The 27,902-nt window shown below is 44.3% G+C and overlaps 1 protein-coding gene across 8 annotated transcripts; it reads right to left on the bottom strand.

The window, feature by feature from the left end:
- Positions 1–3,396: 3,396 nt before the first annotated feature.
- On the bottom strand, positions 3,397–27,440 carry LOC140206879 (uncharacterized). 8 transcript variants are annotated; one of them, XM_072275145.1, is made up of 5 exons: positions 27,356–27,440; positions 26,904–26,983; positions 22,679–22,742; positions 19,586–19,749; positions 3,397–5,860 (listed from the first exon to the last, which is right to left on the bottom strand). In XM_072275145.1, exon 5 carries the CDS (start codon positions 5,451–5,453, stop codon positions 4,248–4,250), a length of 1,206 nt encoding a protein of 401 aa, XP_072131246.1. In that variant the 5' UTR covers positions 5,454–5,860; positions 19,586–19,749; positions 22,679–22,742; positions 26,904–26,983; positions 27,356–27,440; the 3' UTR covers positions 3,397–4,247. The 8 variants fall into 8 exon arrangements, with proteins under 8 accessions (XP_072131246.1, XP_072131244.1, XP_072131245.1 ...); XM_072275143.1 differs by having other exon boundaries at positions 19,586–19,753; XM_072275144.1 differs by having other exon boundaries at positions 19,586–19,753; positions 22,638–22,742.
- Between the last annotated feature and the right edge of the window lie 462 nt (positions 27,441–27,902).

Raw genomic sequence — 27,902 nt, forward strand, 5'->3', positions numbered from 1 at the left:
GTTGCTTAAAATATTAAAGAAATGTGCCATGTTTAACTTTATGCCTTTTGGAAATCAGGTCATCTTTTACTCACTTAGCTATTCACAGTAACAGAAATTTTAACCAGGGGTGCCCAAACATTTGCATGCCACTGTATATATCCTGTGCCTTCTGAATTGCTTCCAGAAATTCCTGCCATTGCTGCTCTGTTTTCATCCCTGCCCATGTTCTTTCCAAATCAATTTCGACCAATTTATCTCTCATGCCTCTCTAATTCTCTTTATTCCACATCTGACTTTACCTTCTCCTTCTCTAATGTCAGGGTGAATTTGATCATATTAAGATCACTTGCCCTGAAGGGTTCTTTGAACTTCAGTGACCTAATTAATTCTGGTTCATTACAACACCCAATCCAGAATAGCTGATCCCCAAGTGGTCTCAACCACGAGCTGCTGTAAAAAAGCACCTTGTAGGCATTCTAGGAATTTCTCCTCTTGAGACCAACACCATCCTAATTTTCCTAATCACTTGCATGACAATCCCCCATGACTATTGTAACATTGCCCCTTTAGCATGCATTTTCTATCTCCCATTGTAATGTGTGGATCACATACTCACTACTGTTTGGAGGTCTCTATACAATTCCTATCAGGGATATTTTTTTTTACATTTGCTGTTCCTTAATTCTACCCACAGGTTCTAGACCTACCAACCCTATGGCACCTCTTTCTAATGATTTTATTTAATATTTTACCAACAGAGCCACACAACCCCACTACCAGCTTGTTCTTTCAAGAAGCATGAAAGTATCTGATAAGCAGTTGTGATAAGAAAGACAGGCTAGAAAATTTAAATGAGAGGCCAACTCAGAAAAATGAATCATCACTATGGAAGAAAACATTAACCAGTGGAATAAGTATGACCCTCCATGGGAGACATCCCAATGATCTGAGCAGATGAGATGGTGACAAGGAAGCATCGAGCACCTGACTGAGAGTTGGAGACCTCTTCCCAGAAACAGAGGGGTTCCTAGCAAAAATATAGGTTTCCCCTGCCATCCGAAGGTACAGCATTCCTATGGAACGGTTTGTAAGCCGAAATGTCGTAAAGCGAAGAAGCCATTACCATTTATTTATATGGGAAAATTTTGTGAGCGTTTGCAGACCCAAAAACCACCTACCAAATCATGCCAAATAACACATAAAACCTAAAATAACAGTAACATATAGTAAAAGCAGGAATGATATGATAAAAACACAGCCTGTATAAAGTAGAAATACTTTTCCACAATCATTGCCAGCACTGTTCTCCGTAGTGAAAATCTCACACAAGCGCTCTCGGGAGAAAATCTCATGCAAGTGCTGTTGGCAAGAACACTCTCTCCAGTAACCTGTAAACTATGAAGCTGCCAAATCATACCAAATAACACCAAAAATACACAGCCGATATAAAGTAGAAATAATGTCTGTACAGTTTAGTATCACTCATCAGAATCGGGACAGCGCCGAGCACACTGATGGTGCTGTGTTAGGCTGAGTCGTCGCAGGTTGGGATGGTGCAGTGGCCCCCACACTCCGGGCCGCTGACCGATATATTGCCGCGAAGAATGCAGCAGTAGCCAGGAGGCATCTAGCACATCTTTAAGAAAAAAAGCCGAAATAAACATGCAAATTAATTAGGTGCCGCCCGACACGTAATTGTCGGCCCAGATCAGTGCCGATTGCATCGCCTCTGATCTGGGTCAACAATTATGTGTCGGGTGGAACCTAATTAATTAGCATGTTTATTTCAGCTTTTTTCTTAAAGGTGTGCTGTGTGCCTCCCGGCTACCGCTGCATTCTCCGCGAATCACTATCTATCCGCGGTCTGGGGGTTGGGGTGGTGGGACACTGGGGTGTCGTCTGTTTCCATCAGGCAGGCAGCTCATCTTCTCCTATGTCTGCCCACCTCGATGTCGAAGGTCGAGGTTCGTTGTCTGCTGTGGCTGATGTGGAAGGCTTGCTTGGCTGCTGAGCCTCGCACCTTTTTAGATCATACAGTTCTTTGTAAGCACTCAAATCATCCTGCAAATATCCCCTAAACCGACGTACCCTTTCAAAATTAAAGTCGTACTTTATCATTGCAGCAAAAATCTCACGCAGTTGCTTCACGTTTATTTCACTAATGAATTCGGTTTTGATTGTGATCCTTCCCTCTTCCAATTGCATCAGCTCTTCATCTATCAGTTCTTGGTCATGGGATGCCAAAACCTCTTCAACATCATCTTCGTCAGCTTCCACAAGCCAAACTCATGTTGTCCTTACTTCGTTCACCATGATCAAAACGCTTAATTATGTCTAATTTTACCTAAGTGTAACACCCTTATGAGCTCTTTCAGGCTTTTCCAATACCTTAGAACTCATCTCGCTAACGGCTGCTCAATGCAACGTATTTAAGCAATGCCAGCGAGAATGCCGTTCCGAATCCGGAGGGAGAGCGGCCGCTCGGGGCGCACGCTGCCTTTTATGGCTCGCTGATTTTTTCGTGCACTGATTTTTCTGTAACAGTGAAAACACCGTCTGTTAGCGAAAACAGGGAGCTAATGTAGGTCTTTTGTAACAGTGAGGTTTCATAAAGTGAACGTTTGAAAAGTGGGGTACACCTGTACAGGACAGGATGGTTAACAAAAGGAAAAAAAAACAAAAGTAAATGAAGTACAAACAAACAAGGCAGTAAGTGCAGAAAATGCCAAGAAAAACCAGAAACAATCCAACACATTTCAGAATCCTGCAGCAGTTTAACTCAATGTGATAACTTACAAAGGTACAATCAAGTGGCAAATATCATTCACCAAAATCTTGCTTTAAAATTCAAACTCATGAATGCCCTCCATCACTTCATAAAGGCACCATAAATTCAAGCCTGATCCAGTTTTATAGTCAAAATCTTACAAATTATTTGATAATCAATACATTATTACAGATAGGATAATCCATAATAACCATCTGGATATAATATTACAGGATAAACAAGCAGGAACAACTCCCTCAATAAATAAAACCATTCCCAACACACATACTCCTCGACCAGTGGAGCACCTCACCACAAGTATTGTTTGTGTCATCAGTCAGACAACCGAAAGATTTTCTCTGTCAATCAGTTTCCAAATGTTGCTACTCTGTCATTCGTTGCCACGCCCCGCTGCTGATTCCCTTCTCCTCGACTTCTTCAGTCTGCAGAAAGTTCAACGGAATCCTCTTCACCCACAGAGTGGTGACTGTTTTGAACTCATCACCACAGGGAGAGTGAGAGATGAACAATAGGGGAGGATTGAAAAGGACTGTTGTGGAACTGAATCACTGGCAGGGTCCAGCCGGCCTGAGTTGACTCTCTACTGTACACTAGTTGTGTTATAAATTCACTAAGTACCATAGACAGAGCTTAAAATAGAACTGATTTATTTGTCTCTTATCCAGAATATTAAACTCCAGTCCCATTAAAGGTGAATAGGCTGCAGAAGAAACTCCTCCCATGCCCAGTGACCAGGGTGCAGAACTGGGTGTGGTGAGCAGCAGCAATAATTGCAGAGTTCAGCACCGACAGTCACTCTCGAAATTGCAATCAGCAACGGTGATGGACAAATATCCAGCATGCAGCTTATTGAAACTTTCTCCCCAGTGTGAACCCGGTAGTGCGTCACAAGCTGTAAGGTTTCACAGCTAATGTAACGATCTCTCTGTAACGTTTCACTGCTGAGGTAATGGTTTCTCTGTAGCAGCAATGTTTAGGTTACAACTAGAGATAACAGGGTTTTGGAGTACAGGGTTATCCAATGACAGAAGTGTTCTTTCTTGTGAGTCTGGAAGAGAGATTTTCATGGTCTTTTGTCAGGGAGAGATGAGAAGACACGAATGGAGAGAGTGGGCCCTTTTATCTTTTTTTGTTTACTTCACTAACCACATAGTCAAAGTAAGAATTATAAAGCTCAATCACTTAATCACATATTGTTTACTGTTTGTTATTTTGGAGTACTGATTTGTAACAGGGAACACATCACACAGCATCCACCAAAACAAGATTTCTTAAGTTTGGCCAGGCTGAGGGACTATCAGCCCCTATATTAAGCAGCTAGCCGAAGCGGGGGTTATATAAGGTTAGATGACTAAGTGAATCGCTTCCCACAGTCAGAGCAGGTGAACGGCCTCTCCCCAGTGTGAACTCAATGATACACATTTGGTTGATTTGGCTAGGAGAATCTCCTCCCAAAGTCTGAGCAGGAGATCGGCCTCTATCCAGTGTGAACTCGCTGATGTCTCTGTAGTTGACATGACCGAGTGAATCCCTTCCCACATACTGAGCAGGTGAACGGCCTCTCCCCAGTGTGAACTTGCTGATGTACCTTCAGATGAGATGACATAGTAAATCCCTTCCCACAGTCTGAGCAGGTGAACGGCCTCTCCCCAGTATGAAATCGCTGATGTATCTTCAGTTGAGATGACAAAATGAATCCCTTCCCACAGTCTGAGCAGGTGAATGGCCATTCCCCTGTGTGGGTTGACTGGTGTGTCACGAGGTGAGATGACCGATTGAATCCCTTGCCACAGACTGAGCAGGTGAACTGCCACTTCCCAGTGTGAACTGACTGGTGTCTCTGTAGGGAGGATAATTCAGTGAATCCTTTCCCACAGACTGAGCAGGTGAATGGCCATGCCCCGGTATGAACTAACTGGTGTCTCAGTAGGTGAGGTGACAAAGTGAATGTCTTCCCACAGACTGAGCAAGTGAACGGCCTCTCCCCAGTGTGAACGTGCTGATGTACCTTCAGTTGAGATGAGGAAGTAAATCCCTTCCCACAGTCTGAGCAAGTGAATGGCCTCTCTCCAGTGTGAAGTCTCTGATGTACCTTCAATTTAGATGACCGCGTGAATCCCTTTCCACAGTCTGAGCAGGTGAACGGCTTCTCCCCTGTGTGAACTCTCTGATGTACCTTCAGTTTAGGTGCTGAAATGAATCCCTTCCCACAGTCTGAGCAGGTGAACGGCCACTCCCCGGTGTGAACTCTCTGGTGTCCCATTAGGTCAGATGACTGAGTGTAACTCTTCCCACAGTCTGAGCAGGTGAACGGCTTCTCCCCTGTATGAACTCGCTGATGTACCTTCAGTTTAGATGACGAAATGAATCCCTTCCCACAGTCTGAGCAGGTGAATGGCCACTCTCTGGTGTGAACTGACTGGTGTCTCAGCAGTTGAAATGACAAACTGAATCCCTTCCCACAGTCTGAGCAGGTGAACGGCCTCTCCCCAGTATGAACTCGCTGATGTACCTTCAGTTGAGATGACGAACTGAATCCCTTCCCACAGTCTGAGCAGGTGAATGGCCTCTCTCCAGTGTGAACTCGCTGATGTACCTTCAGTTTAGAAGAGTAAGTGAATCCCTTCCCACAGTCCGCGCAGGTGAACAGCCGATCCCCAGTGTGAACTCGCTGGTGAGCCATTAGGTCAGATAACCAAGTGAATCCTTCCCCACAAATTCAGCAGATGACCCGCCTCTGCCCAGTGTGAACTGACTGGTGCATCCACAGGTGGGAAGACCGATTGAATCCCTTCTCACCCACAGAACAGGTGAATGGCCTTGCCCAGTGTGAAATTGCTGATGTACCTTCAGTTGAGATGACCGAGTGAATCCATTCCTGCTGTCTGAGCAGATGAATGGGTTCACCCCTGTGTAAAATGACGGGCGTGCCAGTTGGTCAGATGATCAAGTGAATCCCTCCCCACAGTCTGAGCAGGAAGGATGATCGAGTGAATCCCTTGCTCCACTTCTTAAATATCTGGACAGAGACAGCAAAACTGGCGTGTTGTGTTCAAGATTCCCGTAGACAAATTCCTCGTCGTTTTTAACCTGTAAAAAGATTTACAAAATCCATCAATAGGTGAAGGACAACATTTCAGATGAGATCACTTGAGTTGTCAAGGTGTGATCTGGCATCACACTGTTACAGTGAATTTCAACCCAATTTGGAGAGAGAAATCATCTTCTAACTGGGCACAGTGCTGGTATATGGAATGACCATCAAATTCTCTGATGCTCTTTCTGTCTCTATGAGAATGGGGCATTTCTGCCATCTCCAGTCTGTGACCTGGCTCAGTTTGACTCTCTCCATTGGTATTATTCCCTGTTCCCACTGAGCTGCATGGGTGCCTGGCCCCACAGTAACTGAAACACTCTCACACAAATAGCCTTTGTTGACGTACAGCTGGGATTTTCTTTTATGTTCTGTTAATTTAAAGTGCCACAGTTTTAACACCATGTAAATGACTCCGACTCAGATGTATGGTTGGTCTGCACAGCTGTTAAAAGGAATTAGAGTGAATATTAGTATTATTTTAGGTTCTTGTCACAGTCATAGAAAAGTCCAACACAGAAAGAGACCCTTCGGCCTATCAAGTTTGTGCTGAACTATTTAAACTTTCTACTCACATATCCCTACCATCCAGGTACCTACATAAACCTCTTAAATGATGAAATTGAGCTTGCATTCACCAATTGTACGGGCTGTTCATTCCACATGCGGATGTTCGTCTGTGTGAAGAAGTTTCCCATCATGTTCCCCTTAAAATTTCACCTTTCACACTTAATCCATGGCCTCTGGTTGTAGTCTCATCCAATCTCAGTGGAAAAAGCCAGCTTGCATTTACCCCATCTATAATCCTCATAATTTTGGTACACCTCCATCAAACCTCCCCTCAATCATTTATATTCCAAGGAACAAATATCAGCAACAAACATCTTGTTCTGGATGCTTTTGAGGGGGATGACCTGACAGGGGACGCCCATGGTGACCGGGGTCTCTGGCACTGAGCTTGGCGCTGTTGTGCAGGAGAGAAGGAGGGAGAAGAGAAATGCAGTAGTCGTAGGGGATTCCATAGTCAGGGGAACAGACAGGAGATTCTGTGAGCCTGATAGAGATACCCGCATGGTGCGTTGCGTCCCAGGTGCCAGGGTACGGGATGTCTCGGATTGGGTCCTGAATATTCTGAAGGGGGAGGGTGAGCAGCCAGTAGTCTTGGTACATGTTGGTACCAATGACATAGATAGGACAAAGGAGGAGGTCCTGAAGAGAGATTTCCAGGAGTTAGGAAGGAAGCTGAGAAGCAGGACCTTCAGGGTAGTAATCTCGGGATTGCTACCTGTGCCACGAGCTAGCGAGGGCAAGAATAGTAGGATCAGGCAGATGAATTCGTGGCTGAGAGACCGGTGCAGGGGGCAGGGCTTCAGATTCTTGGATCACTGGGATCTCTTCTGGGGGAAGTATGACCTGTTCAAAAAGGACAGGTTACACCTGAACCCGAAGGGGACCAATATCCTGGTGGGAAAGTTTAACAGAGCTGTCAGGGAGGGTTTAAACTAATTTGGCAGGGGGGTGGGAACCGGAATAACAGAGCGGAGGAAGGGGAAAACAGAAATAAATCTAAGATAGTGAACAGTAAAGATGTCAGGAAAGACAGGCAGGTGATGGAGCAAATTTGTAGCCATTGGGATGAGTTGCAGTGCAATAAAGTTGCAGTGAAATCAAAGCAAAAAGTATCAAATACTGGTCTTAAGGTGTTGTACTTAAATGCACGCAGCATAAGGAACAAGGTGGATGATCTTGTCGTACAGGTACAGATTGGCAGGTATGATATTGTGGCCATCACTGAGACGTGGCTAAAGGATGCATGTCTCTGGGAGCTGAACGTCCAAGGATACACGGTGTATCGGAAGGATAGGAAGGTAGGCAAAGGGGGAGGCGTGGCTTTATTGGTAAGAAATGATATTAAATCATTAGAGAGAGGTGATATAGGATCGGAAGGTGCAGAGTCTTTATGGGTTGAGCTAAGAAATCGCAGGGGTAAAAGGACCCTGATGGCAGTTATTTATAGGCCTCCAAACAGCTGCAGGGATGTGGACTACAAATTACAACTGGAAATAGAAAAGGCTTGTCAGAAGGGCAGTGTTATGATAATTGTGGGGGATTTTAACATGCGAGTGGATTGGGAAAATCAGGTCAGCACTGGATCTCAAGAGAGAGAATTTGTACAATGTCTGCGAGATGGCTTTTTAGAACAGCTTGTTGTTCAGCCCACTAGGGGATCGGCTGTACTGGATTGGGTATTGTGTAATGAACCGAAGGTGATTAGAGAGATTGAGGTGAAGGAACCCTTAGGAGACAGTGATCATAACATGATTGAGTTCACTGTGAAATTTGAAAAAGAGAAGCCAAAATCTGATGTGTCGGTATTTCAGTGGAGTAAAGGAAATTACAGTGACATGAGAGAGGAACTGGCCAAAGTTGACTGGAAAGGGACATTGGCGGGAAAGACAGCAGAGCAGCAGTGGCTGGAGTTAATGTGAGAAGTGAGGAAGGTGCAAGACAGGTATATTCCAAAAAAGAAGAAATTTTCGACTGGTAAAAGGATGCAACTATGGTTGTCAAGAGAAGTCAAAGCCAAAGTTAAAGCAAAGGAGAGGGCATACAAGGAAGCAAAAATTAGTGGGAAGACAAAGGATTGGGAAGATTTTAAAACCTTACAAAAGGAAACCAAGAAGGTCATTAAGAGGGAAAAGATTAACTATGAAAGGAAGCTAGCAAATAATATCAAAGAGGATATTAAAAGCTTTTTTAAGTATATAAAGAGTAAAAGATAGGTGAGAGTACATTTTGGACCGATAGAAAATAATGCTGGAGAAATTGTAATGGGAGATAAGGAGATGGCAGAGGAACTGAACGAGTATTTTGCATCTGTCTTCACTGAGGAAGACATCAGCATTATACCGGACACTCAAGGGTGGCAGGGAAGAGAAGTGTGCGCAGTCTCAATTACGACAGAGAAAGTACTCAGGAAGCTGAATAGTCTAAAGGTAGATAAATCTCCCAGACCAGATGGAATGCACCCTCGTGTTCTGAAGGAAGTAGAAACATAGAAAATAGGTGCAGGAGTAGGCCATTCGGCCCTTCGAGCCTGCACCGCCATTCAGTATGATCATGGCTGATCATCCAACTCAGAACCCTGTACCAGCCTTCCCTCCATAGCCACTGATCCCTTTAGCCACAAGGGCTATATCTAACTCTCTCTTAAATATAGCCAATGAACTGGCCTCAACTCTTTCCTGTGGCAGAGAATTCCACAGATTCACCACTCCCTGTGTGAAGAAGTTTTTCCTAATCTCTGTCCTAAAAGGCTTCCCCTTTATCCTCAAACTGTGACCCCTCGTTCTGGACTTCCCCAACATCGGGAACAATCTTCCTGCATCTCGCCTGTCCAATCCCTTCAGGATTTTATATGCTTCAATCAGATCCCCCCTCAATCTTCTAAATTCCAACGAGTATAAGCCTAGTTCATCCAGTCTTTCTTCATATGAAAGTCCTGCCATCCCAGGAATCAATCTGGTGAACCTTCTCTGTACTCCCTCTATGGCAAGGATGTCTTTCCTCAGATTAGGGGACCAAAACTGCACACAATACTCCAGGTGTGGTCTCACCAAGGCCTTGTACAACTGCAGTAGTACCTCCCTGCTCCTGTACTTGAATCCTCTTGCTATGAATGCCAGCATACCATTTGCCTTTTTCACCGCCTGCTGTACCTGCATGCCCACTTTCAATGACTGGTATATAATGACACCCAGGTCTCGTTGCACCTCCCCTTTTCCTAATCGGCTACCATTCAGATAATAATCTGTCTTCCTGTTTTTGCCACCAAAGTGGATAACTTCACATTTATCCACATTAAATTGCATCTGCCATGAATTTGCCCACTCACCTAACCTATCCAAGTCACCCTGCATCCTCTTAACATCCTCCTCACAGCTAACACCGCCCAGCTTCATGTCATCCACAAACTTGGAGATGCTGCATTTAATTCCCTCATCCAAGTCATTAATATATATTGTAAACAACTGGGGTCCCAGCACTGAGCCTTGCGGTACCCCACTAGTCACTGCCTGCCATTCTGAAATGGTCCCGTTTATTCTCACTCTTTGCTTCCTGTCTGCCAACCAATTCTCTATCCACATCAATACCTTACCCCCAATACCGTGTGCTTTAAGTTTGCACACTAATCTCCTGTGTGGGACCTTGTCAAAAGCCTTTTGAAAATCCAAATATACCACATCCACTGGTTCTCCCCTATCCATTCTACTAGTTACATCCTCAAAAAATTCTATGAGATTCGTCAGACATGATTTTCCTTTCACAAATCCATGCTGACTTTGTCCGATGATTTCACCGCTTTCCAAATGTGCTGTTATCACATCTTTGATAACTGACTCTAGCAGTTTCCCCATCACTGATGTTAGGCTAACTGGTCTATAATTCCCTGGTTTCTCTCTCCCTCCTTTTTTAAAAAATGGGGTTACATTAGCCACCCTCCAATCCTCAGGAACTAGTCCAGAATCTAAAGCGTTTTGAAAAATTATCACTAATGCATCCACTATTTCTTAGGCTACTTCCTTAAGCACTCTGGGATGCAGACCATCTGGCCCTGGGGATTTATCTGCCTTTAATCCCTTCAATTTACCTAACACCACTTCCCTACTAACATGTATTTCGCTCAGTTCCTCCATCTCACTGGACCCTCTGTCCCCTACTATTTCTGGAAGATTATTTATGTCCTTCTTAGTGAAGACAGAACCAAAGTAATTATTCAATTGGTCTGCCATGTCCTTGCTCCCCATAATCAATTCACCTGTTTCTGTCTGTAGGGGACCTACATTTGTCTTAACCAATCTTTTTCTTTTCACATATCTATAAAAGCTTTTACAGTGATTTTTTATGTTCCCTGCCAGTTTTCTCTCATAACCTTTTTTCCCCTTCCTAATTAAGCCCTTTGTCCTCCTCTGCTGAACTCTGAATTTCTCCCAGTCCTCAGGTGAGCCACTTTTTCTGGCTAATTTGTATGCTTCTTCTTTGGAATTGATACTATCCCTAATTTCTCTTGTCAGCCACGGGTGCACTACCTTCCTTGATTTATTCTTTTGCCAAACTGGGATGAACAATTGTTGTAGTTCATCCATGCTATCTTTAAATGCTTGCCATTGCATATCCACCGTCAATCCTTTAAGTGTCAGTTGCCAGTCTATCTTAGCTAATTCACGTCTCATACCTTCAAAGTTACCCTTCTTTAGGTTCAGAACCTTTGTTTAGCTGTGGAGATTGCGGAGGCATTAGCGATGATCTTTCAAAAGTCGATAGATTCTGGAACGGCTCCGGAGGACTGAAAGATTGCAATGTCACTCCGCTATTTAAGAAGGGGGCAAGAAAGCAAAAAGGAAATTATAGACCTGCTCGCTTGACATCGGTGGTTGGGAAGTTGTTGGAGTCGATTGTCAAGGATGAGGTTACAGAGTACCTGGAGGCATATGACAAGATAGGCAGAACTCAGCATGGATTCCTTAAAGGAAAATCCTGCCTGACACACCTTTTACAATTTTTTGAGGAAATTACCAGTAGGCTGGACAATGGAGATGCAGTGGATGTTGTATATTTGGATTTTCAGAAGGCCTTTGACAAGGTGCCACACAAGAGTCTACTTAACAAGATAAGAGCCCATAGAATTACAGGAAAGTTACATACGTGGATAGAGCGTTGGCTGATTGGCAGGAAACAGAGTGTGGGAATAAAGGGATCCTATTCTGGTTGGCTGCCAGTAACCAGTGTTGTTCCACAGGGGTCCGTGTTGGGACCGCTTCTTTTTACATTGTACATCAACGATTTGGATTATGAAACAGACGGCTTTGTGGCTAAGTTTGCTGACGATACGAAGATAGGTGGAGGGGCCGGTAGTGCTGAGGAAACGGAGAGTCTGCAGAGAGACTTGGATAGATTGGAAGAATGGGCAGAAAAGTGGCAAATGAAGTACAATGTTGGAAAGTGTATGGTTATGCACTTTGGCAGAAAAAATAAACGGGCAGACTATTATTTAAATGGGGAAAGAATTCAAAGTTCTGAGATGCAACGGGACTTGGGAGTCCTTGTACAGGATTCCCTTAAAGTTAACCTCCAGGTTGAGTCGGTGGTGAAGAAGGTGAATGCAATGTTGGCATTCATTTCTAGAGGAATAGAGTATAGGAGCAGGGATGTGATGTTGAGGCTCTATAAGGCGCTGGTGAGACCTCACTTGGAGTACTGTGGGCAGTTTTGGTCTCCTTATTTAAGAAGGAATGTGCTGACGTTGGAGAGTGTACAGAGAAGATTCACTAGAATGATTCCGGGAATGAGAGGGTTAACATATGAGGAACGTTTGTCCGCTCTTGGACTGTATTCCTAGGAGTTTAGAAGAATGAGGGGAGACCTCATAGAAACATTTTGAATGTTGAAAGGCATGGACAGAGTGGATGTGGCAAAGTTGTTTCCCATGATGGGGGAGTCTAGTACGAGAGGGCATGACTTAAGGATTGAAGGGCGCCCATTCAGAACAGAAATGCAAAGAAATTTTTTTAGTCAGAGGGTGGTGAATCTATGCAATTTGTTGCCACGGGCAGCAGTGGAGGCCAAGTCATTGGGTGTATTTAAGGCAGAGATTGATAGGTATCTGAGTAGCCAGGGCATCAAAGGTTATGGTGAGAAGGTGGGGGAGTAGAACTAAATGGAAGAATGGATCAGCTCATGATAAAATGGAGGAGCAGACTTGATGGGCCGAATGGCCAACTTCTGCTCCTTTGTCTTATGGTCTTATGGAATATAGTCCTGACCCGTTCATTCTTTCCTTATAACCCAATTCCTCCAGACGTGACAACATCCTCGTGAATTTTCTCTGAACTCTTTCCACTTCTTTTACATCTTTCCTGTAGGTTGGTGACTAAAACTGTACACAATACTCCAAATCAGGCCTCACCAATATCTTGTACAATGTCAATATGACATCCATCTCCTGTACTAGAATGGTTGGGGGGTGGGAATCAAATTAAAGAGGCTAGGCGTGAGGAGGTTAGTTCACAACAGGGGGATGGGAACCAGTGCAGAGAGGCAGAGGGGTGTAAAGTGAGGGTAGAAACAAAAAGTACTAAGGAGAAAAGTAAAAGTGGCAGGCCTACAAATCCAGGGCAAGCATTAAAAAGGGCTACTTTTCAGCATAATTGTATAAGGGCTAAGAGAGTTGTAAAAGAGCGCCTGAAGGCTTTGTGTGTCAATGCAAGGAGCATTCGTAATAAGGTGGATGAATTGAAAGTGCAGATTGTTATTAATGATTATGATATAGTTGGGATCACAGAGGCATGGCTCCAGGGTGACCAGGGATGGGAGCTCAACGTTCAGGGATATTCAATATTCAGGAGGGATAGACATGAAGGAAGGGGAGGTGGGGTGGCGTTGCTGGTTAAAGAAGAGATTAACGCAATAGAAAGGAAGGACATAAGCCGGGAAGATGTGGAATCGATATGGGTAGAGCTGCGTAACACTAAAGGGCAGAAGACGCTAGTGGGAGTTGTGTACAGGCCACCTAACAGTAGTAGTGAGGTCGGAGATGGTATTAAACAGGAAATTAGAAATGTGTGCAATAAAGGAACAGCAGTTATAATGGGTGACTTCAATCTACATGTAGATTGGGTGAACCAAATTGGTAAAGGTGCTGAGGAAGAGGATTTCTTGGAATGTATGCGGGATGGTTTTTTGAACCAACACGTCGAGGAACCAACTAGAGAGCAGGCTATTCTGGACTGGGTTTTGAGCAATGAGGAAGGGTTAATTAGCAATCTTGTCGTGAGAGGCCCCTTGGGTAAGAGTGACCATAATATGGTGGAATTCTTCATTAAGATGGAGAGTGACATAGTTAATTCAGAAACAAAGGTTCTGAACTTAAAGAGGGGTAACTTTGAAGGTATGAGACGTGAATTAGCTAAGATAGACTGGCAAATGACACTTAAAGGATTGACGGTGGATATGCAATGGCAAGCATTTAAAGGTTGCATGGATGAACTGCAACAAATGTTCATCCCAGTTTGGCAAAAGAATAAATCAAGGAAGGTAGTGCACCCGTGGCTGACAAGAGAAATTAGGGATAGTATCAATTCCAAAGAAGAAGCATACAAATTAGCCAGAGAAAGTGGCTCACCTGAGGACTGGGAGAAATTCAGAGTGCAGCAGAGGAGGACAAAGGGCTTAATTAGGAAGGGGAAAAAAGATTATGAGAGAAAACTGGCAGGCAACATAAAAACGGACTGTAAAAGCTTTTATAGATATGTAAAAGGGAAAAGACTGGTAAAGACAAATGTAGGTCCCCTGCAGACAGAAACAGGTGAATTGATTATGGGGAGCAAGGACATGGCAGACCAATTGAATAATTACTTTGGTTCTCTCTTCACTAAGGAGGACATAAATAATCTTCCAGAAATAGTAGGGGACAGAGGGTCCAGTGAGATGGAGGAACTGAGCGAAATACATGTTAGTAGGGAAGTGGTGTTAGGTAAATTGAAGAGATTGAAGGCAGATAAATCCCCAGGGCCAGATGGTCTGCATCCCAGGGTGCTTAAGGAAGTAGCCCAAGAAATAGTGGATGCATTAGTGATAATTTTTCAAAACTCGTTAGATTCTGGACTAGTTCCTGAGGATTGGAGGGTGGCTAATGTAACTCCACTTTTTAAAAAAGGAGGGAGAGAGAAACCGGGGAATTATAGACCGGTTAGCCTAACGTCGGTGGTGGGGAAACTGCTGGAGTCAGTTATCAAGGATGTGATAACAGCACATTTGGAAAGCGGTGAAATGATCGGACAAAGTCAGCATGGATTTGTGAAAGGAAAATCATGTCTGACGAATCTCATAGAATTTTTTGAGGATGTAACTAGTAGAGTGGATAGGGGAGAACCAGTGGATGTGGTATATTTGGATTTTCATAAGGCTTTTGACAAGGTCCCACACAGGAGATTAGTGTGCAAACTTAAAGCACATGGTATTGGGGGTAAGGTATTGGTGTGGGTGGAGAGTTGGTTAGCAGACAGGAAGCAAAGAGTGGGAATAAACGGGACCTTTTCAGAATGGCAGGCGGTGACTAGTGGGGTACCGCAAGGCTCAGTGCTGGGACCCCAGTTGTTTACAATATATATTAATGACTTGGATGAGGGAATTAAATGCAGCATCTCCAAGTTTGCAGATGACACGAAGCTGGGTGGCAGTGTTAGCTGTGAGGAGGATGCTGAGAGGATGCAGGGTGACTTGGATAGGTTGGGTGAGTGGGCAAATTCATGGCAGATGCGATTTAATGTGGATAAATGTGAAGTTATCCACTTTGGTGGCAAAAATAGGAAAACAGATTATTATCTGAATGGTGGCCGATTAGGAAAAGGGGAGGTGCAACGAGATCTGGGTATCATTACACACCAGTCATTGAAAGTGGGCATGCAGGTACAGCAGGCAGTGAAAAAGGCGAATGGTATGCTGGCATTTATAGCAAGAGGATTTGAGTACAGGAGCAGGGAGGTACTACTGCAGTTGTACAAGGCCTTGGTGAGACCACACCTGGAGTATTGTGTGCAGTTTTGGTCCCCTAATCTGAGGAAAGACATCCTTGCCATAGAGGGAGTACAGAGAAGGTTCACCAGATTGATTCCTGGGATGGCAGGACTTTCATATGAAGAAAGACTGGATGAACTGGGCTTGTACTCGTTGGAATTTAGAAGATTGAGGGGGGGATCTGATTGAAGCATATAAGACCCTAAAGGGATTGGACAGGCTAGATGCAGGAAGATTGTTCTCGATGTTGGGGAAGTCCAGAACGAGGGGTCACAGTTTGAGGATAGAGGGGAAGCCTTTTAGGACCGAGATTAGGAAAAACTTCTTCACACAGAGAGTGGTGAATCTGTGGAATTCTCTGCCACAGGAAACAGTTGAGGCCAGTTCATTGGCTATATTTAAGAGGGAGTTAGATATGGCCCTTGTGGCTACAGGGGTCAGGGGGTATGGAGGGAAGGCTGAGGCGGTGTTCTGAGTTGGATGATCAGCCATGATCATAATAAATGGCGGTGCAGGCTCGAAGGGCCGAATGGCCTACTCCTGCACCTATTTTCTATGTTTCTACTCAGTACTTTGATTTGTGAAGGCCAATGTGCCAAAATCGTTATTTCCATCCTGATTGAACTCTGACGCCACTTTCAGTGAATTATGGACCTGAATTCCCAGATCCCTTTCTTCTACAGCACTCCTCAGAGCCCTACCAGTCACTGTGTAAGACCTTGTTCCTACCAACATGCAACACTTCACACTTGTCCGCATTAAATTCCTTTTTCCGTTTCGCAACCCATTTTTTCAGCAGGTCCAGATCACACTGCAAGCCATGAGAGTATTTCTTGCTGTCCACTACACCACAAATATTGGTGTCATCCACAAATTTGCCGATCCAGTTAACCATGTTATCATCCAGATATCTGAAATAGATGACAAACAACAACAGATCCAGCACTGATCTCTGTGGCACACCACTAGTCACAGGCCTCCCGTCAGAGAGGCAACCATCTGCTACCACACTCTGGCTTCTCCCAAAGACAGCGTCTCATTCAATTTACTATCTCATCTTGAATCTGAGTGACTGAACCTTCTTGACCAACCTCCCATATGAGACTTTGTCAAGTGTCTTGCTAAAGTCCATGTAGACAACATCTACTGCCTTGCCTTCATCCACTTTCCTGATAACATCCTCGTGAGGCTCGATAAATTTGGTTAGACATGACCTACCATGCACAAACCCATGCTACCTATCCTTAATCAGTCCACATCTATCTAAATAATTGTATATCTGGTTCCTGCACATACGTTCCAATAACTTTCTCCCTACTGATGTCAAGCTCACCAATGTATAAATTCTTAGTTTGTTTTCAGAGCCTTTCTTGAACAGTGGAACAACATTGGCTGTCCTCCAATCCTCCAGTACCTCACCTATCACTGAGGATGATTTAAATATTTGTGCTTGGGCCCTGACAATTTCTGCACTTGTCTTCCGCAGGGTCCCAGGGAACAACTTGTCAGGCCCTGGTGATTTATCCACGGTAATTTGCCTTAAGACAGCAAACACTTCCACCTCTGTAATCTGTACAGGGTCCATGAAGTTGATGCTGCTTTGCCTCACTTCTATAGACCCTGTGACCATCCCCTGAGTAAATGCAGATGCAAAAATACTATTTAAAATCTCCCCCATCTATTTTGTCTCCTCATATGGATTACCATTCTGATCGTCCAGAGTGGGCATGTTTCTGCACTGACCTTCTCCATGTTTCTATGACAGAGAAGCTGGCCAAACTTGACTGGAAGGAAACTGGTAGGAATGACAACAGAAACTCCAGCCATTGCTGCTCTGGGAGCAATTCCGGAGCTGAGTGATAGATACATCCCAAAGAACTGGAAGCATTGTAAAGGCAGGAGGACACAACTGTGGCTGAAATGAAAAGCCAAAGCCAACGTAGAAACCAAAGAGAGGGCAAATATTAGAATAAAAAACATTGGGACGCTTTCAGAAACAAACTGAAGACAACGAAAAAGAAATGTCAGATGAGCTCAGGGCATGGAATTATGATATTGTAGTCGCTAATGATTCTTGGTTGCACCCAACAGCCTGATGCATTCAGAGAAACAAAATATCCAGGGCCTCAATATCTCAGGAAAGCAAAGGTTCCCTGCACCAATTACCTTTCAACTTTTAGTTTGACGGGCACATACAAGCTCTACACCCTCGAAACTTCATTTCTGAAGAACTCCCACTTACCAAGTAATCCTTTGCCAGAAACATCCTGTCCCAGTTCACACTTGTCAGATCCTTTCTGATGCCATCAAAATTGACCTTTCTCCAAGTTAGAATCTCAACTTGTGGTCCAGACCTCTCTTTTTCCATATTTATTTGGAATCTCATGGTATTATGATCACTAGATACAAAGTGTTCCCATACACTAATTTCTGTCACTAGCGCTGGATCATTTCCTGATAGCTTATTGCACACTTCTACTTTGGGAATTCTACTGGTTGAGAGCACATTTGACAAACTCTACCCCATCTAGTCCTTTTACAGTATGGAAGTCCCAGCCAATATATGGAAAGTTAAAATCACTTGGTATATCAATCTTTGTTTCTGGCATAGTCTTTGTAACTTTATTTCTCTCAATCCCTCAGACTGTTGGGGCAACCAAGTCCCAGTAATGGTAACAATATCATAATTCAATGCACTGAGCTCATCTGGCTTCCTGCATTTGATATACACAGCTCAGCACATTCGAAGCACCATGCTCAATCTTTTGATTGCTGACTTTGAAGTTTGACCAACATCTGACTGGTGTCAAGAAAACAACCACTTCCTCGATGTCACAGGAACAAAGAAGCTGGTTGTGGATTACGGAAGGAATGGAGACAGGCTAACCCCTATTGACATCAATGGATCTGGAATTGAGAGGGTGAACAGCTTTAAGTTCCTTGGCATACACATCATCGAGGATCTCACACGGTCTGTACCGGCTGTGCTGTGAAAAAGGCACAACAGTGCCACTTTCACCTCAGACGATTGAAGGAGTTTGGAATGTGCCCCCAAGTGCGAAGAACTTTCTACAGGGACACAACTGAGAGCATCCTGACTGGCTGCATCACTGCCTGGCATGGGAATTGTAGCTCCGTCAATCGCAGGACTCTGGTGCGGACCGACTGCAAATCGCCATATAATGTCAACCCCAGCTAATGCTGGTGTTTCTCCTGTTTAAGTGGTGGTGAGGAAGGGACTGATCCCGGGGTCTGTGTAAATCGAGGGCCGATTGCATTGGGAAAGGGCTGGGACCGAGCCGGACAGCTGGGGGCTCCGGGCTCTCCAGCCTTGCATCCCTGGTTTTAGTTTTGTACCTGAGTCAGGTTTGCAGGATCATTTTGTTGTGGGTCCCCAAGCTGGGAGGGTGGATGGGGATGAAGCGGACCTGTCTGTGTGTCGGTGTGGGGCGAATGGTAAGAAGGGTGTGGGGCCACTGTGGGTTATCGGATGCAACATGACCTGGGTGGATGGGCATGGGGTAAATTAAGTTGTCAAAGAGGGTGGATCTGGTCCACTGGGTCAGACAGCTCAGCTCGCCTGGCCCTTCAGGAGGCCACAGTTCTCTTCATCTTAATTACTGACAAAACTTCCTGTTAACATTGACCTTGTCACAGATCCCCAGGGTCTGCAAACAGATGATTGGTAGGAAGCAGAAGGTTATGGTGAGAGGCTGTTTCTTGGACTCGAGTCCCATGCTTAGTGTTGTTCCCTGGGGTTACGCCCGTTGCTACTTGTCATCTACGTCAATAATTTGGTTGATAGAGTACAGGGTATGGGTAGAGAGTTTGCAGCAAGTTCAAACAATTACTTTTTTCAAAGATGGTCAGTATAAACACTCCCGTCTCTTTCACTCAGAGCTGACCAAAATCTACTTCAGAGGATGCAAGATCTTGAACTGAGTAATCAGTGAGGGAACGGGAGTGGTTTTAAAGGGCTGGGCTGCTGACAGCACATTACCAGACCTGGAGTGATTGCAACTGGGTCTGACAGAGGCATAAATGGTTCATCTGGGCACATTCAGTCTCACTCCAACTATTTCTTACCTTCCTTTGTACAGGTATGCAATGTCTAAAGGACCAGTGTTTGAGTAAATGAGACTCACCAAACTTTCTCCTGACTGAATCACTGGATTCTCCGAGTCAGATGGGTTCTCTCCAGTTGATGCTCTCAATCCTCGGGCTGGTTCACTTGTTGCTGTTCCCTCGTCTTCAGTCGTAGTTTGCTTCCAGTTGGGGTTTTTCTTCCAATAAATCTCTCACTGCAGGTCTAACTTTAACATGAAAGATAATGAAGCACATTAACAATAAAAAGGGAAACCAAAAATTTCTGCTTAATGTTCCCTCACAGCCTAGTATCGGAGAGTGAAGACATTACCAGTGTTATTCGAACTCAAAGGATTGGGTAAAGTTAATATTCAGCCATTTGGGAGTGATCGAACTTTTTGTATCTTCTTTTGGGAAACTGTGGCATGCACGTTCGAGTTAAACCCCTGCAAGGTCGGGAAAGTTTGTGCAGTGACCACCCTCCAGCCAAAAGGTCAGTTTCTTTAAGACACTTTATTTCTTTGTGATTTTGTCTGACAAGGCATCTCTCTGCTGTGGTTGACAGATTTGTCATTTCTTCGAAGGAATTGCTGTTTCGGGGAAGTCTCTCCCTAATGATTGTATAAATCACTTGGACTTTTGAATTTACTGCTTTAAGACTGTGCTTCAATGAGAACTGATTCTAAGTTTGACTGTTTGTTAGATATTGCCGCATAACTGCTAACTTCCAGTTATGTTCGTCGTTTGTTTACTTTTCTATGTTTTTGAGCAGAGGTTAATAAATTTTGTTGTTTGTTTATAAAGCCTGACTCATTTTCATATCTATTGCTGCTGGTTCATAACAATACTGTACATAAAGCTGATTATTCCTGAAATTATTCTTATAAACCTTGTTATCAACAACGGTACTGAACACATTCCCAGGAATAACAAATCGGTACCAGAATAATTTATAGAGAAAAGTTGTGCTTTCTTTACTGTTCTACTAACACAAAACGAGCCATTTCCATTTCCAGATTAAAACAGGTCCATTTCAGGAAATATCAACCATTCCAGGGTGAATGTAATAGAAAGACACTGGAATTTCCAGAAACACACAGCTGGTGAGGAATAGGTGTGGGGAGAGGAACAAACTTTACAATTCAGGTTAATAACGTTTTGTCAGAATGACTTCAAGCATTTTCATTTTTTAGTGCAGACCTCCAGCAATTTCAGATTCTGCTTGATTTCCCCACCGGGTGACAGACAAGTGACAGTGGAGGGGGGGCGGTGTGGGTGGGATTTCCAAATACAGTTTGAACACCAAACTCAAGGGTCCAGTTCTACTGTTGTAAACACGGAACAGCCCATTTACTCACAGCTTCTCCCTGTGAGGATGGAATGGGAACTCATCCTCTCCTCAGATTAGCAGTCAGTGCTTCCAAAGGAACTCCAGAAACAAGCATCTGATCCCAGAACAGAAATACTTGCTCAACACCTCATAAGCCCAAGCAGCTCGATTCCCGGGTCCATTTTACCTGGATCAAAAACTGTGATATCCCAGGACCCAACCTCACAGAGTCACACAGCTGAATCTGCCACTCACCAACCCTGAGAGTCTCACACATCGTCCCCACATCTCACACTGGGTAGTGCAATCCAGGATTTCCCCACAACCAATGTCCAGCTGCTCGAAAGTTCTGCTTCATTGCAGAAGGACGACCATCCAGCCCCATCTGTAGAAGCACTAACCAAAGTCAAAACCAAAACACCAACAGTTCCATATGCCTGGAATGTAGATCACAGGATTATAGCCCAAGCACCAACTCTCCCAGTACTCTTTGCTGCCAGTAAAATGCTACAGTGTGTCAGCCAGTCACAGTTCACAACTAGCACCTCCACACCAATACACAACAGAACTGGTACCTGATGACCCTCTGGCATTCCAGCTAACAAAAACTGATTCTGGAAATAACTCAGTGAGGCCAAAAGTGTAAATGAACACTTCACAATGAAGACAAGGTTAGAAGAAAGATTGCTGATATATAACATTGAGGAGGTGGGATACAGGGTTGGCCGAGGTTGCCCAGATGGTTGGTATACATCACTGAAGTGGGGTTAGGAAAGTGGGCAGAGGTTGAACAAGATGGGCAGGAATGAGCAGATGGAACCAGGTGGGAGAAGGGATCAAGGACAATCACTGATTGTCCTCCAACAATACACAGATACTGAATTAATCACACATACTACTGTATAAAAGATCCTAAAATGACAAAGTTAGAATAAACAATAAGAATTTTGGCATATGCCCTTTGACCCTCACCAAATTTTTATCAACACACCACAGACAGTTTCTGATCCAGACACTTCACGCAATTGCGTGGTAACTACTCTGCTCGTGACTGTGAGGAACTGCAGGGACCTTTGGATACAGATCAGCACATCACAGAAACCATTCTCCTCCCTGGACTTCCCAGTCCCTCGGTAAAGCAGGCAGTGAGATCAAAGATCCCCACAGCCTGGGTCATTCTCCTTCCTCACCCACCCCAGTCGGGGAGAAGACACGACAGCCATAAAGCTCAAGGACAAATGTGAGGAGCCTCAGGAAGCGAGGCGAGTTGGGGGAAGTTAACGGGACTCAGGGGCCAACATCAGATTTCCCCAACACAACATGGAGGAAGCATTACCACCCATCCGGGGACTTGAGCACACACCACATGATCTTGTGTCACAAAGCAGAGGGCAGGGCAGATCTGCGGGAAACAGCCTCACGTGAGCTGTTGGCGGGACTCCCATTTCAATTCTGCGGAAATAGACAGCCTGGGCTCCTGGTTTGGATTGTTCAATGCAGATTAAGTGAAGTCTACACATTTTTGACGAGCCCAGATAACTGGGTACTAAATGAGTAATTGGCCCTCAGTTCAGGGTTCACGGCCAACATTAGATCCACTTCAGCACCACCCAGCCGGAGACTGTGAGCATGCGCGAAGAGCTTGTTATATCTGCAGTTAAATGCCAGGGGCAAATGGGATCACGTGACTGGTGGGGTCTCCCATCACCCCAGGCAGAGCACTCCAGCTACCCACTATTCATGTGGAAAGAAACAAACTTGCTGCTCACATCTCTTCTCACCTTAAATGTGTTAGACATTTCAACCCCCGGGAAAAACATACCATCTGTCTACTCCACTCGTAATGTTATAAACGTCCATCCAGTCTCACCCCAGCCTGCGCCGCCCTGGAGAAAACAACACAAGTTTGTCCAACCTCTCGCTATAGCTCATGCCCTCTAATCTAGACAATATCCTGGCAAACCTCTTTTACACTCTCTACTATTATTCTGACATTTCACATTCTTAAAATAAAGTACTGATCCTAACTGACATAAGACTGGGAATGTTTTCTTGGATTAAATGTCAGGAATTGTGTAAAACTGAGTATTTGGCTATGGTGTATGTAAACTTCTGACTTCAGCAGTAGCCATTAATATGAAAAAGAAAATTTGCTAGCATATCAAACAGAAAAAATGGCAAATTTTCTGTTCTCATTGATCAATCAACAAGCCTGAGCATTAAGACCGCCCGAATAGTTTATTTGAAACGTGATAAGGAAGGTGATCCCCATTTTATGCTTTTAGATCTAATTGAACCGCCTGATCAGAAAGCTGCAACTATTGTTAAGCATCTTCTGAATTGTCTCAAGAACCATGGGTTTGATGACTCTAACTTGAAACAGAACCTTGTAGCATTTGTTAGTGATCGGGAGAACATAATGCCTGGTGTCAAATCTGGTGTTGCTACAATTCTCAAGGAACATTACCCTGATGTGACAAATTGGCGTAGTCTTAATAACAGATTAGAACTTGCAGTAGGTGATTCAGTGAGAGAAGTTCACGGAATAAATCATTTTCAATCATTTATGGATAAATTGTACTCTGTTTACAGTAGATCACCTCTAAATCAAAAGGAACTGTCTGAATGTGCCTCTCAACTAGAACAACAAATTTGCAAAATAGGCCGTGTTCTGGGCACCAGGTGTGTGGCTAGCTCATTTCGAACAGTTTCAGTAGTGTGACAAAATTATGAAGCACTGTGTTTTCACTTTGAAAAAGCAATGAAGAATGAAACAGGATCTGGGAGTGACAGAAAAACCTATGAAGGTCTGTTGAAAAGATTCTTCAGGACAGTTTCTATTGGACTGAGCTCTAACGTATGACACGTTGCATGAACTTGGTTTACTGTCAGAGTGTTTACAGAAACACACTACTACGACTGTTTATGCAGACAAACTGACCCAATGGAGCATAAGATCACTGTATGGACTGAAAGACCAACCTGGTACAAGAACTCTAGAAGCTCAAGAGGCAGTTGAAAAGGGGAAATTTGGAGAAATTACCTTAACAAGCAACAACAAAATTGTCTCCATTAATTATCGACAGTTTCTTACTCGTCTTATAAACAGTTTGTAGCACCTTATGTTCACGGCAACATCTTTGAAAGGTTCTCAAACTTCTAAACCTCAAAGTATGTATTAATTCCCAGCCAAATGAAATGTGTGTCCTTGATAAAGATAACTGGCCTGCTGAAATACTGCTTAATATTTTTTTTTCAAGGCAAGTTGTATCTTTTTGTCATTTCAACCATAAACTGCTGGTACAGTACACAGTAAAAACAAGACAATGTTTCTCCAGGACCCTGGTGCTACATAAAACAACACAAAACTACACTAGACTATGTGAGACTGCACAAGGCTACCCTAGACTACGTAAAAACATTAAAAAACTGCACTAGACTACAGCCCTGCACAGGACAACATAAAGTGTGCAAAAACAGTGCAGGGCAGTACAATAATTTATAAACAAGACAATAGGCACAGTAGCGGACAAATTACAATATAATAATAAATGATGTGAATGTCAGTCTAGACTCTGGGTATTGAGGAGTCTGATGGCTTGGGGGAAGAAGCTGTTACGTAGTCTTGTCGTGTGAGCCCGGATGCTTCGGTACTTTCTGTCTGATGGAGAATGATGGAGAAGCTGCAATATCATCTCTCTGTAAGAGATTTAAGCTTTCTTCTTCCTCTGTAATAAATGCCTTCAGAGATTATGTGGAGGATCGTGGACGCCGCATTCCCCAAGATTTACGCCCATTACTGAGCTGTTCACAAGTTATTCCTATTAGTACTGCTGAGTGTGAGAGAGGATTCAGTCACATCAACTTGATAATAACAACAACACACTCAAGGACTCTCATAGATCATGTATCAGCACTTATGTTTGTTAAACTACACAGACCTCCTCTAGTTCAGTGGAAATCTGAGCCATATGTCACAACATGGCTGCAGTACCACAGATCAGATCAGCAGATGATACCAGGACAAGAGTTGCTTCAGACCCCCGAACACATATTACGCCCGACTCTTTGTGGAAATTATTGTGAAACTTCTCATTGGTGGTGTTTGGTAAGTAGGTAATTACTTTTAAATTGGTAAAATACATGATTAGTGCCTTTTTCTTTACTCGCTTGATAATTGTATTTTACGATAAATTAGTGAGTGCAACTGAGTAATACTTTGTCATATTATTAAATTATTATATGTTTTATTGTACCAGTTATACACTGAAATGTACTGATAGGCTATACTATTGTTAATGTTTTAACTATCACTATATTTCTGTGTAGCTCTGGAATTGATATATTTCTTTCATCTTGGTTTACCATTATACCAGGGCCAAAGAAGAAGAATGTGGGCTGCCTTAAGGACTATTGCCCGGTAGCACTTACATCGACAGTGATGAAATGCTTTGGGAGGTTGGTTATGACTGAAATGAACTCCCGCCTCAGCAAGGACCTGAACCCACTGCAATTTGCCTGTTGTTACAATAGGTCAACGGCAGATGCAATCTCCATGGCTCTTCACATGGTTTTAGACCACCTGGACAACACAAGCACCTATGTCAGGCTGCTGTTCATCGACTACAGCTCCGCATTTTATACCATCATTCCCACTATCCTAATTGAGAAGTTGCAGAACCTGGGCCTCTGTAATTGTATTCTCATCTTCCTAACAAGAAGAACATAGTCTGTGCGGATTGGTAATAACATATCCTCTTCGCTGACGATCAACATTGGCGCACCTCAGGGGTGTGTGCTTAGCCCACCGCTCTACTCTCTGTATACACATGACTGTGTGGCTGGGCACAGCTCAAATACCATTTACAAATTTACCCACAATACAACCATTGTTGGTCGAATCTCAGGTGGTGACGAGGGGGCGTACAGGAGTGAGATATGCCAACTAGTGGAATGGTGCCACAGCAACAACCTGGCACTCAATGTCAGTAAGACGAAAGCGCTGATTGTGGACTTCAGGAAGAGTAAGACGGGGGAACACGTACCAATCATCATAAAGGTATCATAAGTGGAGAAAGTGAGTAGCTTTAAATTCCTGGGCATCAAGATCCCTGAGGATCTAACCTGGTCCCAGCATATTGAAGTTGCTGGTGAACGCAGCAGGCCAGGCAGCATCTCTAGGAGGAGGTACAGTTGACGTTTCAGGCCGAGACCCTTCATCAGGACTCGGCCTGAAACGTCGACTGTACCTCTTCCTAGAGATACTGCCTGGTCTGCTGCATTCACCAGCAACTTTGATGTGTGCTGCTTGAATTTCCAGCATCTGCAGAATTCCTGTTGGTTGTCCCAGCATATTGACGTAGTCATAAAGAAGGTAAGACAGCAGCTATACTTTATTAGGAGTTTGAAGCGATTTGACATGACAACAAACAAGCTCAAAATCCTCTATAGTTGCACCATGGGGAGCATTTGGACAGGCTGCATCACTGTCTGGTATGGAGGGGCTACTGCACAGAACCGTGAGAAGCTGCAGAAGGTTGTAAATCCAGTCAGCTCCATCTTGGGTACTAGCCTACAAAGTATCCAGGACATCTTCAGGGAGTGGTGTCTCAGAAAGGCAGCATCCATTATAAAGGACCTCCAGCACCCAGGGCATGCCCTTTTCTCACTGTTACCATCAGTCAGGAGATACAGAAGCCTGAAGGCACACACTCAGCGATTCAGGAACAGCTTCTTCCCCTCTGCTATCCGACTCCTGAATGGACTTTGAAAGCTTTGGACACTACCTCACTTTTTAATAACATCATTTCTGTTTTTACACATTTTTAACAATCTATTCATTATGCATAATGATTTAGTTTTCTATTTATTATGTTTTAATTTATTTATTATCTATGTCGGAATATGTATCGCATTGAACTGCTGTTGCTAAGTCAACAAATTTCACGTCAATTGACTGTGATAATAAACCTGATTCTGACATTATAAGATATATATATATATATATATATATATACACATACACACACCACACTCAATTTGTTTACCTGTTCATTACTCGAATGGGGCAAGGAGGTTGTCCAGTACATGAAATCAGCAAGTACACAAACTGGGTGAGAGAGGGGATCTAGGAAATGGCAAGCATTTTGTCAGCTCCGGCACCTAAAACAATTAGCACTGCACCCCTGCTGAAAGGACATCCCACTTTCTAACAACCGCCCCCTTTCAGGCCCAGGGCCCCACATCTTTCCGACCACTCACCCCACACCCACAGTCCACCCGTAACCTCTACCCACACACAGACAGATCCCCTTCACCCCAAACCCCCTCCCAGCCTGGGAACCACAACTGACTGATCCCACAGCCCGGGCTCGGGCGCAAAGCTAAAACCGGGGCTGCGGGACCGGAGAGCCCGGAGTCTGCAGCTGTCCGGCAGAACTCGGTCCCGGCCCTTTCCAACTGCAGCAAACCCCCGATTCACACAAACTCCATTACTCACCTCCTCGACAGCAGAACCGCCGGCGACAACTGTGCTGGGCACCGGGCCGACGTTCAGCAGGATATTCGCCGCAGCACCACCCGTGGACGGAGGTCAATGCAGCGCCGCCGGTGGCCGGAGGTCAATGCAGCGCCGCCGGTGGCCGGAGGTCCGTGCAGCGCCACCAGTGGCCGGAGGTCCTTGCAGTGCCTCCAGTGGCCGGAGGTCCATGCAGCGCCACCAGTGGCCGGAGGCGGGAGGGACAACGGAGAGGTAAATCACAAACACGACAAAGTCTGCTGATGCTGGAAATCTAGAGCAACACCAATAAAATGCTGGCGGAACTCAGCAGGCCGGGCAGCAACTATCGAAAAGAATCAACAGTCGACGTTTCCAGTTGAACTGAGGACTGAGATGGAATAGGGGAAATATCTGAATAAAATCGGGGCGGGCGAGGAAATGCCGAGCTGGAGGGTGATAGGTGAAGCCAGGTAGGTGGGAAAGCTCAAGAGCAGAAGAAAATAGAATCTAATAGGAGAGGAGAGTGGAGAATAGGAGAAAGAGATGG

The sequence above is a fragment of the Mobula birostris genome, chromosome 13 (genome assembly GCF_030028105.1).
Source record: "Mobula birostris isolate sMobBir1 chromosome 13, sMobBir1.hap1, whole genome shotgun sequence".
In the NCBI taxonomy this organism is placed as follows: domain Eukaryota; kingdom Metazoa; phylum Chordata; class Chondrichthyes; order Myliobatiformes; family Myliobatidae; genus Mobula; species Mobula birostris.